At 34.4% G+C, this 20924-nt stretch overlaps 1 protein-coding gene across 5 annotated transcripts in view; it reads left to right on the forward strand.

Annotated features, from left to right (window-relative positions):
* The first annotated feature begins 1983 nt into the window (after positions 1–1983).
* LOC127859329 (microtubule-associated protein 4-like) overlaps positions 1984–20924 on the forward strand; it is an 87488-nt gene continuing 68547 nt past the window's right edge. For 2 of the 5 annotated variants that reach the window (XM_052396664.1, XM_052396668.1), the window contains exons 1-2: positions 7499–7693; positions 15129–15418. In XM_052396664.1, the coding sequence (XP_052252624.1) occupies positions 15373–15418 (46 nt within the window). In that variant the 5' untranslated portion in view covers positions 7499–7693; positions 15129–15372. Of the gene's footprint in view, positions 2129–7498; positions 7823–14328; positions 14358–15128; positions 15419–20924 lie in introns of those variants that run through there. The other 3 variants (XM_052396666.1, XM_052396665.1, XM_052396667.1) reach the window with 3 other exon arrangements.

Raw genomic sequence — 20924 nt, forward strand, 5'->3', positions numbered from 1 at the left:
AGCCATTAATAAGTTGATATTACTCTATTCTCGGTACTCAATTATTTTAAATACTGAATTCTGCCAAATTCTATCTGTTGCTCGGCAAATTTATGAATCTGTTTTTCTTTTAAACAAACATGTTAACTATCTCATCATAGTCTTTTTCAGTGATTTCCTTTCAAAAATTATAAATACTTACTTTTAATACCGTTGTCAGTGTTTTTGTTCCGGTTCAAATTCAGGGCCCTATTCTCAATGCAAAAAGTATATATTGGGACCTCCTGTAGCAGTTGCTTCCATTCGCTGCACGCATCAAAATACATGTTACATCAACCATCGATAGATGAAGCATTCATGATCACAATGGGGGACTGATCGGGGATGTGTGTACAAGGCGATAAGAAAACTTTGCCGAGAGGCTTATCTCGATTGGCGAGCGTTAACCCCCTTGTTTATCAGGGACAATAAAACATAGCTGCTCTTTTGTTTTGAGGGAAAGTGTACTATGGACCCTTTCACGCGAGAAAAAATTGCAGTGGGCCGATTATTAAAAAAAATCATAGTTTGACAGCCAGCTGGGGGGGGCCCGGGCCCCTGGGCCCATGGCCTGGGTACGGGCCTGCCCAAAGAAGAAAATGCTTTCAACTAAAAACCAACAGTATGAAAGATGGTAAATAAACCATATATGGAGGAACAATATAAGGAGAAATTGCTTGAGCTTGAGAATGCATATGGGTTGATTGAGCTTTAAAGTATTTAAAAAAAAAATTTTTTTTTTAACTAAAGAACTTGAGGATGAATTTTGTTGTATTGATAAGTGATCACATCTTATATACAAAGGCCTGCATGGCATTGAATACTTAGGTGTTAATAAAAGTGAAATTTTGTAGAACTAAGGAAATGAATTTGTAAAATATTAAAGAAACTTCATTCATAAAGACATTTGATTGAGACCTCACTTGAGATCAATGTCTTCATTGTCAAGTATAACATGTATATTTACTGGAAAATTCAACACACCTGGACAAAAATTGTTCAATCTTGTTCATATCTACATGTTAAGACCAGTCAAATCAAATTACAAACATGGAGAAATAACACTGTTGTTAGGACGCAAAGCCAAGCATGTCTCAACTTATGACATATCCAGCTTTCTTGGTCGTTCATCAAAGCAGGTTGAACTAGCTGGGGCATCAGGTCTGATTTAAAGCACACATAAGAAAAGTTGACCAAAATTTAATGACAAACAGAGTATATAAGTATTGCCCCTTCCCAACACATACACTGGTTAACTATTTATAATAACTGGTGAGACATATAGATTGTATTGTTTGACATCCATCAGCAGTGTTGTTCCAGTCAATTGCTTATTGTTTGACATTCATCAGCAGTGTTGTTCCAGTCAATTGCTTATTGGTAAAGTTATGAGCCTTGGACATGGAAATTTTCTCTCTAATAACCATTTTCAGGTGTTTTTATGAAAATAAAATGTATTTTGCCTTATTAGCTATCATGAAATATTTGGCAGCCTAGTGCTAGGCCTTAAATAGTAAAGTATGTTGGTTTCTTTGGAGTGAAATAAGAATCATAACATAGTCTAGGACTGTTGTATATATGACTGTAGTATTCTTATTGTTAAGAATTAGGCATATAAATTAATGCTAACAGCAGGCAACCAACATACACTTTCTTGTTTACCCTTCCATACCTGCAAGCACTAAGTTGTTTTTTACTGATCTTATATGAATGGCCCCGAAATTTAAAGGGGTCAGGGGGGGTGCATGCAGGATGCGACCACCTGGATCCTCTTGTGTCCTAGATAGATGACTAGAAAGCTATTGCCCTATATCCTAAGTTATTATTGATCATGAATTGTTCAATATTTCCACCAAGTCCCTCATCACATTTCTGCAGCTGTCTGTTGCCTGAGACTGGAAAATCCAATAGTCTGATGCTGTAGCCAGCTCTATGGACCACAAACTCATAGTTTCCATACAATAATTCAGAAACAAGATGTCTGATTATTTAGATTGTCTGACTCAGAGGGTGGAGTGTCTGTAAAACTCATTACAAAACCTTTGGACCCATTACATTTGGAGATTTAATGCTTTATGAATTTTATTGTGGAATAACAAGTACTTAATCTGTAAGTAGTTCAGATGTTGTACCCTGCAGGTGCTTTTTGTCATTTTTTGTTTGGTGGGCATCAAGCATGTAGACTGTTGGGTCTGGGAATATTGATTTTATTGTGGTATCGGTTTCCATTTTGTGTAAGAATAGTGCTCAGTCATGGGACAAAATTAACTAGGAGATTTTACTGACAATTCTTTCGAGAAAGCTTGGATATAAATGAGCGGCATTGTAGAAAAACGCGAATGGACATACAGTGTCATCCACACAATCACGGACGACTCTTTGGGCAACCATATTCCATTCTAAGCTTAAAGTGTAATCCCTGATATTAGCGTCTGGGTCCTAAGTCGACACTTCATTCACATGCATTAAGCCTTGTTTTCCTAGAGTGTGGCGCAAAATGTTTGTTGGACTTATTTTATAGCAATATTGTTTAACTGTAAATTTTATAGAAAGTTTGAGTATGCATCAAAATTATTTAGGTTCCACTATTGTCAAGTATGGGCGTAACTGTTAAACTGTTAGCTGCACTCTTAGGATACAGAGTAAGCAGTCAGGAACAATTACCTTTATTCTTTGCATGATTAGTTACATACAGGGCTAGTCATTTAAGATTATATATTTAATGAAGATGTTATTATACAAAAATGTGATTATACCTATAATTTGAGTGGTTCTGTACGGGCTCATTGGAGAAGATTTAACAATTTGTGAAATGGAATATAAATATGTACATTTACTATCAGATTGCTTTTTTTGTAAAAGGTCAATCATTTAAAAACAATTGAGTGATTGTTGTATCAAGTTATTACAACAGTTTCATTATATTATTTATACCTTTTTAAAATATTAACAAAATACAGGTTTTATCTATCAGTGAAAAACAAGTGAACTGAAAAAAAAATGGTACTAAGTTGTTTTAAGTATTTTGGATCCCCGGTATTATCTTACCAACCAATAACTGTTTTTTGGCATATGATGTCATTGTTACACACCACAAAAAAACAAAGGACATTTTCAAAAAAAGAGGTGTATGAGTTTAATAATAAAAGGATTCTTACCCTTGTCAATTGTTTTAAAAGTATGAATCAGTATTGAGGATTTGGGTATTCTTCATTGCATCTCTTTGTGATACATAATAACACAAGTCACTAATAGATCATTCAAATAGGGTTTATATTGCACATAGATGTCACTTTTTCACAAAATAAACATTTCTAATAGAAGCAGATGGATATGTTTATTATGGTTTGGGGGCTTGCCAAAACAGTTACTGGAAATTTGTTTTAACCCTTTGCATGCTGGGTAATTTGTCGTCTGCTAAGATGTCGTCTGCTGAATTTATAAAATTAGCATTTTCTTCGTTTTTTTTTCAAAGAATACTATCAGAATAGCAAACAGTTTGGATCCTGATGAGACGCCACATTCTGTGGCGTCTCATCTGGATCAAAAGTGTTTGCAAAGGCCTTCAAAATTCGGTTCCAGCACTGAAAGGGTTAATGTTAGAAAAGGTCTCTGTGTTATTTTTATGGTACTATACGTGGATTTAGTTTCTAGGAATGTATACAGCAAACAATTTATTAAAAAAACAACAACTACTAAATATGACTTATTTGTATATTAAACAATACTTTAGATATGTTAATTACTATAGAATATGTTGTTTTTTGAACATTATTGTTTGTTTTGTTGATGTGTGCAGTTTACACATATTAGACAAAGTTCCAGCAAATATTTTTATTTTCATGTTCCAATGTTTCGCGATATATATATATACAGGAATTGTTTATAGCTTGACATGATAATATGACAATTTCCCAACTTTTTTGTCAAAGATTTGAAAATAAAAGAAAAAATGGAGAAAATCATTTAGTTAATATAACCTAATTACTCAAATATATTTCTGTTAGAGATATAATCCTAATTTGAAACAGATTAAATTTCAAATCATTACAAATGCAAAAAAATAAATAATAATTCTGCTGTCTATTTAAATTTTGTGAAAACATGTGGATTGCTAATATAAAGTAGTAAATGCTTGAGACAATATACCTGTCTAGATATAAGAGGTTGGGCTGGTAGTCATTTAATTTAAGGGACCTTGGTTCAAATCTGGTGGAGCTTACTAAACCTTTTCTTTCAGAAGTTATTTTCTTATTCTTAACTCAAGCTTGATTATATTATAGTTCCAGTGTTAAATTTATTTAACAAACAAATTAAAACATGCCTAATTCTTGATTAAGGCTCTTTAATGGCCTCTTAGAATGGTTCTGGAAATATTTAGAACAGGTCTATGAATGTTAATGAAGCCTCAGCAGGGGGACATGTATAAAGACTGGTTTTGTAGTGGAACTAAAAAAACATCTTTCCAGTTTCCTGTCTAAATAGGTTTTATTGATCATAAATATTTTGTTCTTAGAGAACACAGAAAACATAGTCACAACAAGCTAAGCATTTTTTAGTCAGCTATTGACTTTGGGTTTCTGTGAAATAATTGGAGAAATTATGAGTGTCATAATTTTTTAAAAACTTTTTATTAGCTCACCTGATTGCTCAGGTGAGCTTTTGTGACCGGTCTTTGTCCGTCGTTCGTCTGTCCATCCGTCCGTCGTCCGTCCGTCCACATTTGTTCATAAACACTCTAGAGGCCACATTTATTGTCCGATCTTCATGAAACTTGGTCAGAAGCTTTGTCCCAATAAAATCTCGGTCGAGTTCAAAACTGGGTCGTGCCGGGTCAAAAACTAGGTCAATAGGTCAAAAAAAAAAAAAAACATGTAAACACTGTAGAAGTCACATTTCATGCCCAATCTTCATGTAACTTTGTCAAAATGTTTGTCTTAATGATATGTTGGTTGAGTTCAAAAGTGGTTCCGGTCCGTTGAAAAATATGGCCGCCAGTGGGGGGGGGCAGTTTTCCTTATTTGGCTTTAGAGAAACCTTGTTAACACTCTAGAAGTCACAATTTTTCCCAATCATCATGAAAGTTGGTCAAAACATTGGTTTTATTGATATCTCGGACGAGTTCGAAAATGGTCCAGATCGGTGAAAAAACATGGCCGCCAGTGGGCGGGGCATTTTTCTCTATATATTTATAGTGAAAACATGTGAACACTCTAGAATTCACATTTTTGGCCCAATTTTCATGAAATTAGGTCAGAACATTTGTTTCCTTGATATGAGAGTTGAGTTCAAAAATGGTTTTAGAAAAAGAAACCTTGTAAAAACTCTAGAAGTCACAATTTTTGCCCAATCACCATGAAAGTTGGTCAAAACATTGGTTTTATTGATATCTTGGACAAGTTTGAAAATGGTCCAGATCGATCAGTGAAAAAACATGGCCGCCAGTGGGCAGGGCATTTTTCTCTATATGTATATAGTGAAAACATGTGAACACTCTAGAAGTCACATTTTTGGCCCAATTTCCATGAAATTTGGTCAGAACATTTGTTTCCTTGATATGAGAGTTGAGTTCGAAAATAGTTCCGGTCAGTTGAATAACATGGCTGCCGTGGGGGAGGGCAGTTTTCCCTATTTGGCTATAGAGAAACCTTGTAAACACTCTAGAAGTCACAATTTTTGCCCAATCATCATGAAAGTTGGACAAAACATTGGTTTTATTGATATCTCGGACAAGTTCGAAAATGGTCAAGATCGGTGAAAAAACATGGCCGCCAGTGGGGGGGGGGGGGAGGGGGGCATTTTTCTCTATATGTATATAGTGAAAACATGTGAACACTCTAAAAGTCACATTTTGGGCCCAATTTTCATGAAATTTGGTCAAAACATTTGTTTCCATGATATGAGAGTTGAGTTCGAAAATGGTTCCGGTCAGTTGAATAACATGGCTGCCAGGCGGGGGGGTCAGTTTTCCTTATTTGGCTATAGAGAAACCTTGTAAATACTCTAGAAGTCACAATTTTTGCCCAATCATCATGAAAGTTGGTCAAAACATTGGTTTCATTGATATCTCGGACGAGTTCGAAAATAGTCCAGATCGGTGATAAACATGGCCGCCAGTGGGCGGGGCATTTTTCTCTATATGTATATAGTGAAAACATGTGAACACTCTAGAAGTCACATTTTTGGCCCAATTTCCATGAAATTTGGTCAAAACATTTGTTTCCTTGATATGAGAGTTGAGTTTGAAAATGGTTCCGGTCAGTTGAATAACATGGCTGCCGGGGGGGGGGGGCAGTTTTCTCATATTTATATAGTAAAAAAGCTTGTGAACACTCTAGAAGTCACATTTTTTGCCCAATCATCATGAAACTTGGTGAAAAGATTGGTTTTATGTATATCACATAATTTATGCCCTAATTATTGCCTTTAGATTGTCCAAATTTTCATTATATTATACAAAATCCTTGTAAACACTCTAGAGGTCACAATTTTGTTTCAGATTTTATGAATTTGGTCATAATATTTATTTTTGCAAGCAAAGTTTGATGTTTGGTAAGGGGGGTCAACTCAAAATATAGGTCACCAGGTCAAATCTTACAAAAACAAAATCACTCCATATGCCAGAGTTTTGGTTCAATAATGATGAAACTTGACCAGGATGTTTGTCTGGACAATATCTAGGTCAAGTTTGACGTTTGGTAAAGATTGAATGAACCGACTCCTCTCAGGTGAGCGAACTTGGGCCATCTTGGCCCTCTTGTTTTAAATTTAACTTGACTGAATTTTTCCAGTATTTGTCAGAGTAATTTCTCTCGCAATCAAAATAGAATCAGTTAATCTGAACATAATGATGCTTTGATCATTGCAATATAACAATATGATGGGATGCTACGAATGATGCTGTTTTTGTTTTTTATGGCAAGACCTCAACAGTTGCTTGACTATGAAAAAAATGTCTGGTCCCATCATAATGGCTGTACAATTGTATTTCAAGTCCATATTTAACTGAAGGAAGAATATAAATGTCAACGGTTATGTAAGAGATATCAATTTTGTCAAATCATTACCTGAAAAAACATTATTGTTAGGGGTATATTTGTGAAAAAAATTAGCTTTTGTTGTAAAATATTATAATCAGAAAAAAAAATTGGCACATGTATTGCAAACTTCTTTGAATTTGTTCGCATTCAAGAAATTTAAATGAAACAAAACAATATTTAGAACAACAATATAACCTATATATAAACACAATACTTATTTTAATTGAAGTAAATATACATTTTAATAGACACAATTTAAATGAGCACTAAATAACCTTACTGATCAATACACTGTTATTGTTCATGATTTCACTAATTTCAAAAGACTAATTTTATACACTTTTGACTAAGCAGATGGCATTACGTCACAAAGATTTTGAACCACCCTATCCTATCAGTGCTGTGCCCAAATGAGTGGAAAACTAAAACAGTAATTTGTTGGTGGCCTTTTGGTGGGCAGAGGCCGTGTAAGTGATAGTTCTGCTTGCCGTTGAGAAATGAAATACGACTCTTTTATTGTCTAAGGACCTTCCTGAAGTCATTGATTTGTCAAAGTGTGTCACGCATTTTGTTCTATATCAGTTTACCATAACTGTTTGTTATCTTTTTGACTTGAGCATAGATGAAAATGGATGGTATGTAACTGCTTAATCTCATTTAATCTCTGTGCATTGTGTTATGCTGTGAGTCTGGTTGTTTACTGTGAGAGAAAAGCATTTGTTTGAATGTCTAGGCAGCTGAACTAGTGGATTAACCTCAATATGGTTTGTTGTTTTTTTGTTAAAATCTCAGCTGTGTGATTAATATTAAGTTTTGAAGCCTTCTTGTTACAAGTTTACCAAAATGTGAATGATTGCATGTTGTAGTGTCACTAGTTATTTGTTCTGTTACATAAATATTCCTGGTTGCATAATTGTAATACAGCTGAGATTAATATTAGGGATTAATCATAATCATTCACCACTAATTAATCAATTGTTTTCTGACAGCAGTGATTAATGCTACAATTTTCACTGCTGGATGATTAGAAGCACAACTACTGTACTCAGGGTAGGATCATTCTATACTGTAGTGATTAACAATATTATAATTGGATGTTACTGCTTTGCAACCTCGCCCCAATCAGTGGAGCTTGGTCAATGAATGTTCACTGACACCTGTCCAGCTCAGCCCCTGCGAAATGTTGTTCTGCAGTTCACGAATAATTCGTGAACAGTTCATGAACTGTTCGTGAACTGAGTTCATGAATTGTTCACGAATAGTTCGTGAACAGAAAATGAGCCACGTCTGTGAAAAATTCTTGAAATTTTAGTTCATGAACTGTTCATGAACACTAATGGCATGAAGTGTTCATGAAATATTCTTGAAACCTAATGGCATGAAGTGTTCATGAACTATTCTTGAACCCTTATGGCATGAAGTGTTCATGAACTATTCTTGAACCCGTGTGGCATGAAGTGTTCATGAACTATTCTTGAACCAGTATGGCATGAAATGTTCATGAACTATTCATGAACATCAATGGCATTAAGTGTTCTTGAACAGTTCATGAACAACACAATTCTTGAAAAATTATTCAGGGTTTTGCTGTTCACGAACAGTTCATGAACATTTTCCTTCTATTTTTCAATGGCTCATTTTCTGTTCACGAACTGTAAGTGAATAGTTCATGAACCATAGTTCTTCAAGAGTTCATGAACTGAGGTGGCATGAAGTGTTCATGAACTATTCATGAACAAGAATTTGTCAATTTATGCAAAGGTTATCATAAGTGTTACCAAAGATCAACAAACAGGTCAGGGTAAGAAGAAACAAGTCTTGTATTAGCACTTAACATATTGATATCAACATATAACAATAATTTAAATATAACACTAATAACTGAGATACAAGTGGTTTGATAATACTCTTGAAATTTCATAATACAACTTTGCACTATATGTTCATGAATAATTCATGTATTGAAAAGATTATGAATAGTCTCATTTTCAGTTCAAGAATCATTTACTAATCAATGGTTTCCCTGAAATGGTTACACTTACAGTGCCAAAGAACTTGAAATGGAACCAATGGCTGATCAGTTCAGCCGGTAATTTATTAAAGACTTACATTTTCAAATATAACATAAACCATGTGCCTTCCGTTTCAACTTCCTGTGCACACAATATTCTTTCTTTGTAAAAACAGCAATGCAATGTACATTGAGTTCTTGATATCATCTTAAACTGTTATTGAAATAAGATGTCCTTAAAACGTTCTTAAACTTGTCTTTTAAGTCTTCCAAGAACAATGACAGATCCTTTTAAGAACATATTGGATTCTTAAAAAGTCCATCATACGTTCAAAAACATTGTGTAGACCTGTTTAAGAACATCAGAAGGAAACATGTTGTTCAAAAAAGTTCTTAAAGTGTTCAAGAATAGTTTAAGAATAATTCAAGAACAGGAAAGGTCCTTAAAAAGTTATTGAAGTGTTCCTGAAGGCAGTTCTTGAACAGTTCTTGTACAAATGTTCTTAAAATTCTCTAGAACAGGTCAAGAACTCTAACTTACAGTGGTGAAAGTACTATGCATATTCATACTAACTTCACAGGTTTCACAAATCTACAAGATTTGTATGCTAGACATTTCAATATTACTTTCAAAAATATGTATGAAACATCTAGCACAAAGGAATTCATGAATTATTCATGATGGATCCTTAAAGTGTGTCTCAGAAAAGTCATTAGAAATACTTGTGCATGAAATGTTCATCACTAAGTATTTATGGTTAGATGAAGAACTGTTCATGAACTTTGAAATGTTCAACAATAATTCATAAACAGTTCATGAACATGTCTTAAGAACAGTTCATGTCCAAAAGTTCATGAACCAAGCTCAGGAACTTTTTCAGAACCGTTCATGAACAGTTCTTGATTGGCTTGAAGTGTTCATGAAATCGTGAACAACATTTCGCCGGGGAGGTAACTCAGGTGAAACTGCTATTCATCATATGGTTTTCATTATTTTAAAACAGCTTATGAATTTGTGATGGGCTACCTCACATGTGATAAATACCTAAAGCATGGCATTGTATTTTCAGTTTTAACTTAAATTATAGTTTTTTTTAGTCTTTTCATGAACAAAAACATAATGTTTATCACGAACATTAAAATGTGGGCTGTGAAAATTGTTTACAAAATATATATATCAACTATTAAAACATATTAATTACCATGAGTATTAATTCATTCAATATTTGATTTGTGTAACAAAAAATTCAAACAGTCTAAAAGGTATTTAAACAAAAGTCTATGGTTACTTGTACCAGAGGCATACATGTATATAATGATATTTCCTTTGAGAACTATGTGAATCTAAATTTTTTTTGGTTATCTTTGACCTGTTATTAACAGGGTTGTATTTAATCCTTTTCTGTTGCCTTTCACTAATCCAGGTCAGATACAACACCACCTGTTGCATGCTTCATTAAGCATCTTTGTATTCATCTTGGAGTTTTGCATATAAAACACTGTTTGTTCACAACAGTTTGAGGCATTTATCTGATATATAATGGGGGTTTCCACTAGCGGATCTAGGCAGTTTGGCAACTTGTGCCCGCCCCTCCCAAACTTTCAGGGCCATACATACTGGTATATGAGCATTTATAAAACAAAAAATTCAATTACATGCTGATTTTTTATTCGGGTGCTGCACTCTCAAACTTTTATAGCAAACGTTATATAATAATGATACTTTGGGTACAGAAATCAGTTATAGCGCTACCAGGGTCTGGTGGGAGAAAGAGTAGCACATTTTTCGCATGCTGGAAACATATGCTCCCTTCCTTCACTTGTATGGAACATTGAAAAATACTTAAGTTATAAATACAACACTCCTAGACCACTTAACAACTATTGTTTAAATGCAAAAAAAAACATGCTTGACTTAATAAAGCCTTTCAAACGTGCCTTCCACTAGGCTCCTGAATGTTTCAGGATGTTTATTCCTGACCTTTCATTGTCTGATTTTGAACCATTCTGCAACCTTCGTGTATCTTTAGTGCCTTGTCGAAATCAAAGAAACTTAAGCATCCAAATTTTGAAACTTTTAGAGTAGCCGAATGTTTGGAAAAATCTGCAATACTTGAAACTGTTATGGAACCTGTAACAATTTACTTTGCATCTTCCTAAAGTCTCTTGCACAGTTATTAATGTTTCATCCATCAAGAGTAGAACCTTTAGATTGCCAAATGACAGCAAAAAGCTACAGGAAAACTAAGAGTGGAAGAGTTTTGGTCTGACGATCGTCAATTTTTTTTGTTAGATTCCTTTCAGACAAGTTCCAGTGTATTCCTGAGTCATATTTATTACAATGTACATTCTACATCGACCAGGACTTTTTCTGCTAGCATTGTGCATCATGCATGATCTGCTCATGTGGATAAACGTTAAGAATCTGGGAAGAAGGTTTTCTGAAGATACTGATTACATATCAATTGGTTTCAGAACTGATTGGTTCGCTAGGAAGGGCTGTTAGGTAGTTGGGTGTAAAAGGGGCCAACTTATCTTTGAGGTTTATTAAGAACCCACTCAGGAGAACAATGAACCTGTACTATTTCAGTGGTTTAATGTTTTAACATTTGCTTGCCATTTGTGTTTGTCCATAGTGATGATAAATTAGATGTGAATGAAATAATTAAAGATGTGAATTTCTTTGACCTTGTAGTCAAGGATAACCCATGAAAGTGCAAGCACTTATTTCCAATGGGGTCCTTTGGTTTTTGCTGAAGAGACAGCAAGCGAATACAAGGAATCTGGGAGCGATACCCTAGCTCTTTGCGAATAGATCCCTTGGTTCTGTTACGTGCGCAGTGTATAGCACCGATACACGCGAGAATTACCTGGGTTTCATACCAGTACATCTATAGTAGGGTGGGAAACACTTGAAGCATTTCTGAAATTTCCAGTGCCCATGAGGCCGGGAATTAAACCGGGGACCTCTGGAATGGTAGACCAGAGTGTTACCACTCGACCACCGCACCAGCCAAGATTTAATATTTAATGCTTAAAAAGACCCTCTTGACTGTAACTTGTTGATTTATTGCCCCCCCCCCCCCCCCCAACTGAAAATATTGGAGCCATCCCTGTTTTGTTCCCCATAAAGTACACTATCCATCAAAAGGACTATAAAGAAATAAAGCCTCAAAGAATCACAAACAAAATTGATATCAGGTTGCTGTTACTAGTTTGTCATCCTGGTGGTTTTGTTCCCATTAGATATAAAGAAATGTGATCAACAAAATGTGGACATGCCAAATAAATGGCTTGTTGAGAAAAAAACTCCAAAGTTTCTTATGGTCAAAATTATTATTAGTTTTTCAACTACATACAGATGTAGAGATCATAAAAACTATAGGCAACAAGGCAAAAATACATTTGTAACATTTGCAAGTTTGAAACTCTGTTAGCACCCCAGTGCAATATCTGTTTTGCATTTATGGAGAGTCGTTCTGAGTATGATTATCATCTGCACCGATATTCGATTCTCAAAATACTTGTGACCATTTTAAAGCTCTTGGCTGATCAAAATTATGTAACTTTGTACCTCATGTAATTTATGTAAAAAGGAACATTTCCTGATCGAATTGATGTAAGATTATTCTTCATGTCATTTATGTAAAAAGAGTGTTTCTAAACTCATGAAATGCATGCACATTGCTTCAATGTGACACTGAAATGTTGAAAATTGCCTCCGAGGCCCCTCATTAAGCGTAAGTTTATTACATTAAAGTGTCTGCCCTAGGGTAGAGGCTGGCATGCTGTACACAAATGTATACATAATTAATCATACACTGGCTGACTACCCATAAGGATCATCATTAACATTCAATAGTAGTGTAGTATTCAGAGTATTGTGATAGTGGGTTACAATCCATCTAAGACCACTTCATTTTGGATAATATTAATAATTTTGTCTCCTTGGTAAGTTTATATAAAAGGGGGGGGGGGCAGGGGCAGGGGGGGGGGAGACAAAATTGCTTAAGCTTAAGTTTTGTCACCTTTTCATTAGGAATTTGTAACAGGTGATATCGCAACTTGCTACTTCTTATTTACAGCGCTAAGATTCCTCACTTAAATGACAAGCTTTAGTTCTGTTAGCAACGCATGTATGAACAATTGCTGGGAATGTTGTGGATTGTTTTACAGCTCATTCGACATGTGTTTGCTGGTTGTTAAATTCCTAAGGATTCTCTTCTATATTCTGTGATGCTGCCTCACATGCTTCGTTTAATGCCATTACATGGCTATGCCATTTATGACTTAGCTTGCAGCTTGTGTAGACAGGCAGCCATGCCAGAGGTGTACAGGTGGTCATGTCTGATGTGTACCCATATCATAAGTTTACAGATGTACATACATGTTGTAAGCAATGAGACTGTTAATTTTGGCCAGTTTCGTGTGCCATTATCTGTTTATAAATCATTAACCTTGTCAGATATGTGGCAAACTGTGAATTCAATAAAATTATGGACTTGGAAGTGATGGCCTGACCAATTAATGATTCAATTGGTAAAATACTATGTTCCAATAGAAATTTCATTAGTCATTCCACTACCGGAAAGTTGGCAACTGACAAATGGACAATACTTAAGCAGTTCAAGACTGGTACACATGTTTGTAAAAACTTATTGAAGTAGTATGGCCACTATCCATCATGCTGTCACCTGCTTGCCTGCGTTTACAATCTGTGAAAACCATTTTTCTCAGTGAAACTTGAATCATGCAATTATTGTTAACAATTTAAAATGCTCAGGCACAGCAAATACTTGCAAGAGGTCAAACGATCTTTGCAAGACAGCAAATGGTTTGTTGGCCAAATAATTTCCAGTTACAATTGATGTCCCCAATGTCTCATATTACAATTGTACCATGTGTACTGCTGACATTGATATTGATTAGGTCTGGAAGAACTTTGGAAGCAATACCCATAGATGTCTTTGGTGTGTGTTATTATTTTATTAAAAGTGCTTTTGCTTGTGCTGGTTTCTATATTTGTGATACACAAGGGTGCCATTATATACAGCTTTACTTCATAAGGCATATGTGAACTTCTGGATGGTGAACTGAACTTAAGGCTACTGGTAGATTATCTGCTAAGAAAGAGTCTTGTGTTGTTGGTGGTGCAGCTTTTTCTGTTGATAGTAATTTAGTTTTAGAAGAAAGACAACCTTTCATGTTTTGTGCATATGTACATTTGTCTTAATAAATATCATTTTAGTTTTATTTGTAGTGTGCTGTTTCCATTGGTGTTTTGGAAAGTGAGTTAATCTCTTTAACTTAAGACAATGATGTTTATAATATAAGCACATTTTGTGATTAATAATTTAAATAAGTTCACAAGTTACCACATTTATTGCCAACTGATTATTTGTGATCAAAATTGTTTAAATTATCCCAAATCGAAAAACATGTATTTTAAAAGCAGTTTTCTTTGAATTTTACCCATTTATGCTTAATGGACTCTCCCATCCTTCTAAATTGGATCAATTTATTTACAAAATTAGGGATGTCTAGTATATTTATTTCTATATTTAGAATATTTCTAATAGAAATTCCTTTAAGCAAACAGCGCACACCTGATGAGACGCCGCATAATGCGGCGTCTCATCTGGGTCTACGCTGTTTGCAAAGTCCTTTTTTCTAGACGCTAGGCATAAATGGGTTAAATACGCTAATTTGTCAATCAATTTTTGTTGTATCTATTTGAATAAAATATCCTGAAACATGAAGCCATATATACTGAAATACGCACAGTATTTTAAGATACAGACTGTGTTTACTACACCAATAAATTTGATTTATATGACCTGGTGTTACCATATTAATGCCCGGTTGCCCATTAAATAGTTGTTATCATCCCCCCCTTCATCACTCTGACAAGCTTCGTTGCTTAGATCAAATAGAATCCTCAATTACAGAGCACTTTGAGTCAACCCCTGGTACAAACAGTGAGGTTAAAGCCAACCATACATCAGGCATTTCTCTGCAACTGTTACTATTTTCTGTGATTTTCTGACTTGTATTTTCAGACAGAGCAGGCTAGCAGACCAAAGTTTCCAATTCTGACAGTAACTACAAATCAAGCCTGACAGATGGAATACTTGATAAACAGAAAAGTGAAGTTTGTGATGAGTTGATGTATATGAGATACAGTGGAACGATAAGTGTGTGTATACATCAGAGATAAGGAATTTTCTGGAGCTATTAGTGTGAGGCCGTTAATTATAGTGTTTTTTGTCTGTGAGGGCTTATTGTGATTGACAGCTGGAAAACATGGCCGACCCTGTTACTGATCAGATGCGGAATATGAATGTGCAAGGTGAGCATTCCCAACATGCATATATGCAGATTTGAATTTAAAACTTATAGTCTCAAATACATTGACCAATCAAAATGCCTTTTTTTTTTAATTCAATTTACCAGAAGATAAATATACATTATACATTTCTCCTTTTGTTTTATACTAGTTTTGCAAGTATATGAAGTCAATTTCAGGGAATATGAAGCCATGTGCTGTTATTTACAATTGATGTAGTATTCATTTACTATAGGTAAGCACAGAACTGCTGTATCTGCAGAACAGTTCTATTTAGGATACAGTTGTTTCTAGTTCTGGCTACCATAACTTTAAATGTCGCTTGTTATGAATTTTGACTGGCGCGACTTTATAGTACAGGTCTGTCAATACTATATAAACTGTACGCTGAAGTTTCTTTAGCTAAGTTGTTTCATGCTCAACCTTGAAATTTATTAGACTGTTCTTATTTGTTCAATTATTAAATTGATTAAGACACAGTTTAAGACAATTATTCGATGATGGACATAATATATTGGTAGATTGTCAGTGACCAAGGTGAATTTTGTTGAGTTCCAAATTAAAACTTATTAAAATTGTGGTAAGAGAACTGTTAATCATTTGCAATGATGTGGTGTTTACTGTCTTTAGACATTGTTTTGACAATCTTTTGAAATATGTAATGAACATATCTACCCCAAATATGCATGCGAGCTACAATTCAACTATCGCAGCTTAAAGAACTTCTTGTTTATTCATTATAGCATTTAAGCTGCTTACTTAATAGGAATTTGTATTTTTTTTCCAGTAAAACTTTACAAATGATACCTACCTTAGCCTAACATTTTGTTATGCTAATGGGCTGGTAACATGTTGAATTGATCACCTGCTAAGTGTTTTTTTACTATGGTCAATTTAATCTGTGCTATTTCTGTTTGTATGATAATAGCACCATAAAGAGAGGACACGATTACAATATTTGATGAAGACATTCTGTTTGGACCTTTTATACTTCTGATCGTGCTGTATTGCCAATATTTTGTGAAATGTTTGCAACTGATAAATGTTGCAACTGACTTCTGATCTCTTTCATTTCATTTGTCCCCACAGTGTTGGTTTTGACTGATGGCAGTGTTGATTTATTGATAAAACACAGATGGCTGGGTTGGGTTGGTTTGATGGGGAGAAAGTAAACATGGCCTAACTATTTAGGTGACTTGTTACTGGGTAACAGAAAGGTGTTAATGGCAGGTAAATAGTTGTGTACCAATTATTAACAGTCCAACAGGAAATGCATTTTGAGGGCTTGATTTAGAAACCATATCTCCTCATTAATGTTATTTTGCCATATTGGTAAAAGTACCAAGCCAAATAGTCAAAATTATTGCAATAAACAACAACATGAACTTTGGAAAATTTGCTTCTTAAAATCTTCAAATTTGGAATTAAGGGACTTTTTAAATTGCTGCGTATTTGATTGCTCAAACCCGTCTTAATATTCTTTTACATGTAATGAATGCCCTTTGGCTTTATAAAGAAGCTTCATTAAATGTCTTTATTGTAACTGCACAGATACAAAAGTTCCTCCAAATTATGACAGTTTTAATGTTTATAAGCTCACCTGCGCACAACATACTCAAGGTAAGTTGTTGTCATTTTCCTTTGTCTGTCGTCTCTTTCATCAACATTTGCTCTTGTGAATACTCTAGAGGCCAGGTTTATTGCCTACCAGGTCAAATTTAAGAAAAAGCTTGTGAGCACTCTAGAGATCACATTTATTGTTCAATCTTTATGGAACTTGGTCAGAATATTTCCCCCTATCAAATCTTGGCTGATTTAAAAAACTTGGTCATATGGGAAAACAAGAGCACTGCATAACGGGTGCCAATGCTCGGCTGCTGGTGCATTTTTTAATAAATGAAAGCTTGTCAGTTTTTTTGTTGTTGTTTTTTTTAGGTCACAGTGACCTTTACCTTTGACCTAGTGACCCAAAAATGAGTGTGGCATGTAGAACCCATTAAGGCGCATCTATAGATGAAGTTTCAAAGTTGTAGGTTGAAGCACTTTGATTTTAGAGCAAAATGCCAAAGTTTTAGCATGACGCTGGGGGACGGCTGATGGCAGACAACACAACGAGCTGGCTATGACAATACCTTGTGTTTTCTCCGAACACAGCCGAGCTAAAAATAAGGTCACAGGGTCAAATTCAAGAATTAGCTTTTGAACACTTTAGAGGCCAAATATGGATGAAACTTGGTCATAACATTTGTCCCTATGATATCTTAGCCTACTTTGAGAGTGGGTCACGTTTGGTATAAAACTAGGCTATGTTAGTAAAACGTTAAAAAGGTCAGAATGTCTGTACTGACAAAATCTCAGCTGAGTTCAAAACTGGGTAACGTTGCTTAAAAACTGAGCTAAAACATGTAGTAATAAAGTTAACGCATACAAAATCAGTGTTTCTTATAGCAATAGCCAAAATGTCAACGCCAGATGTGGTATGGTAACATAGAATTAACGAGAAACAAAATGCTCATTTTTATTTTTTGTGGCTCAATATATTCCATTTTAAAGAGGCCTTTTCATGTTTTGGTAAATTGAAAAAATTTAAAAAAGTTGTTTCAGATTTGCAAATGTTCGTTTTAGTTATGATATTTGTGATGAAACACTTAACAGTATTACTGAACATTTACCATGCTTTAAAATAGCCACTATATTCATCTTTTGACGATTTAAAAACCTGAAAATTATAAAGCGTTGCAATGCAAAACCATTGATTATATGTAATTTGGAGAGTTCTGTTGTTGTCGTTATATTATTTTTACTCCAGGACTGCAGGGGTCAGTGGTTTGAGCCCTGTTGAGTGTTACTTTTTTTTCTTTTTTTAATTGTATTCTTGATTTTTTACTGGAGCTTTTAAGATCCAATGTTTACATTTATCAATATAAAGCATTTGATGACAAACTTCAATACATGCCTAAATCTTTGAAAAGGCCCCTTTAATATCCTGCAATAATATCTATTCATATGACACACAAACACTTAAATGGTATCTTAACATATGTTGAATATATTGTCCCACAAAAGAGAAAAATATTACTACATTTCTACTTCTTCTACTAATACTCACATTCATGAATTCAGAAAGAGAAACATAAACATCCCAAAGGAAACAGAAAAGTATATTATATTATGGTGGGTACTCAATGAAAATAAATAGAAATAAAACAAAAAAAATATTATTCTGTTTAGTAAAGTTTAGAATAAAACAAGCACTTCTATTGTGTAGTCAGCCAATTTACCAACAAACAAATCATGAGCCATGAAATCTTCAAGTACTCTTACACTTGCTTAAGCAACACTTGAAAAATTCTTGAATCTGTTTACTTCTGCTCCGCAATATAATGCACTTAATACATGGTCTGTACATGGCATTGTAAGTCAGGGATGGAGAGCTTGTTTTTATGCGCCCCCATAAATCATGTGATTGCATGCAATGTGTATGAACAGTTACATAAGACTGGTACAAACATGCTGAATTACGGGTAACTGTTCACACTTGTGAGCCATCAACACTCGTTTCTTTGACCGATTTAATATAGAAGGGTCATCTTAGTCTTTGTCCTGACAAATTGCTAGTTATGCAATATTTATTTAAGTATTTGCATATTTACAGCAAACACTAAATTTAAAAAAATGGAAATTGCTTGTATTATGTAATGAAACAAGTGCTCTTTCCATAGGATAACATATGCCCCCGAAAAACGCTTTGATAGATTATGAGTAATTTTCGAAACCTAAACGCAGATTTTGAAACCTAAACACGGACCCTAAGTTTATGGTCAAAGTCATAGGGGTCAAAATTTGTGTGTGTATGGAAAGGCCTTGCCAATATACACATGCATACCAAATATGAAGGTTACATCTGAAGCGACATAGAAGTTATGAGCATCTTTCGAAACCTAAACGCAAAGTGTGACGGAAAGACAGACGGACAGACAGACGGACAGTGCAATCACTATATGCCCTCCTTCAGGGACATAGAAATGATTATGATAAGGAGGATGAAGATAATTATTATAGTGAAGATGATGTTAGTGAAGCTGATGATGATTGTGCTTATTATTGTAATCATTATTCATTGCTACTGTCATTATCTTCGGAGCAGCCACTGTAAACAATAAGAAATTCATAATTTCTTATCACCTCAACAAATAAATTTAACAAACAACCTGTTTTTAAAACTATATTAGCGAACTTAAAACAGTAAGGCCCGTAATAAACTTTGTTTTTGGCAGACATGTAGTGGCATGAATTTATAATGATGTGACATTAATTGCATCCTATTGTCAGAGGAGAGTACTGTCTATAGGTGTTTTGGAAGACTCATCATGTAAATGTATTTCTGTATGGTGTTTACAGCATAAGGGGAAATCTCAAAACACTTAACAGAAATTCATGTTCAATTACATGTATGTTGTGTATTAATATGATGTGGTATTTCACATTTGGTTAACACCCATTTTGGATATACAATTATCAGTCTTTATCTTATTAATAAAACTAATGCATTTTTTAGTTTTCTTTCCAACATATAGCCTATTAACTGATTAACGCTATTATCTGCTGTATTATTTATTCATGGTTTATTGAAAAGAAACATATTGTTGGTAATGTTCATGCCTTTAGGCTAATTAGGTTCAGTTTTGCATTGACTAGGGAAATACAGGCACGTATTTTTAAAACGATTTTTGTTTTGGTTTTTAATCTAAGATATTTACAAAATCATAAAAATTAATTGAATATTTTTTGTTGCCTTTGCTGGTATTGGAATTCTGGAGTCATTTTTGTGCGAAAATCTAACCCATTACCTTGTGGGCCATTCAGGATTTATTACTGAATGACATATTTAAATGCTGTGCTAGTAGATTTTTAATCTATACATCAAATGTTCAAATTACCAATTAAACTGACGTTATAATTGCCTCTCACTGAGTTTTCAAATGAATAAAAAACTGTAATAATAGTTCAGAAGAAGTCATTCCAGAAAATAAAGGAAATATAAGTTTGATTCAATTGCAAATAAATTTCTGCTGTACTGCAGAAAACTTCTTTATATACAAAAGACATGCAATTTGTTGGGAAATCTCCATTACTGTGCTAATTTTTTCTCAATTTTTTTTTTTTAGTTCTACAACAAATATGAGCAAATCTGTAGGTTTGGGTATGAAACTTGCTGTTTAAATTTTTTTCTCTAATAAACAATATTTGATTTATTAGCCGGATTTTTTTCGAAAAAATCTCGGCTTATAGATTGATGTTGTCGGGCGGGCGGGCGGGCGGGCGGGCGGGCGGGCGGGGTGGCGGCGTGCTCGAAAATGTTAAAGTTCTTATTTCATGGTATAACTTTGGTATGCTTGGACCTAGAGTCTTCAAACTTGACATGAAGGTTGGCCAGGATTAACAGATGACCACTGGTCATTTCAAGGTCATTCATTTGAAGGTCAAGGTCACTGTGACCTTCAATATA

The sequence above is a fragment of the Dreissena polymorpha genome, chromosome 15 (genome assembly GCF_020536995.1).
Source record: "Dreissena polymorpha isolate Duluth1 chromosome 15, UMN_Dpol_1.0, whole genome shotgun sequence".
Classification (NCBI taxonomy): Eukaryota; Metazoa; Mollusca; class Bivalvia; order Myida; family Dreissenidae; genus Dreissena; species Dreissena polymorpha.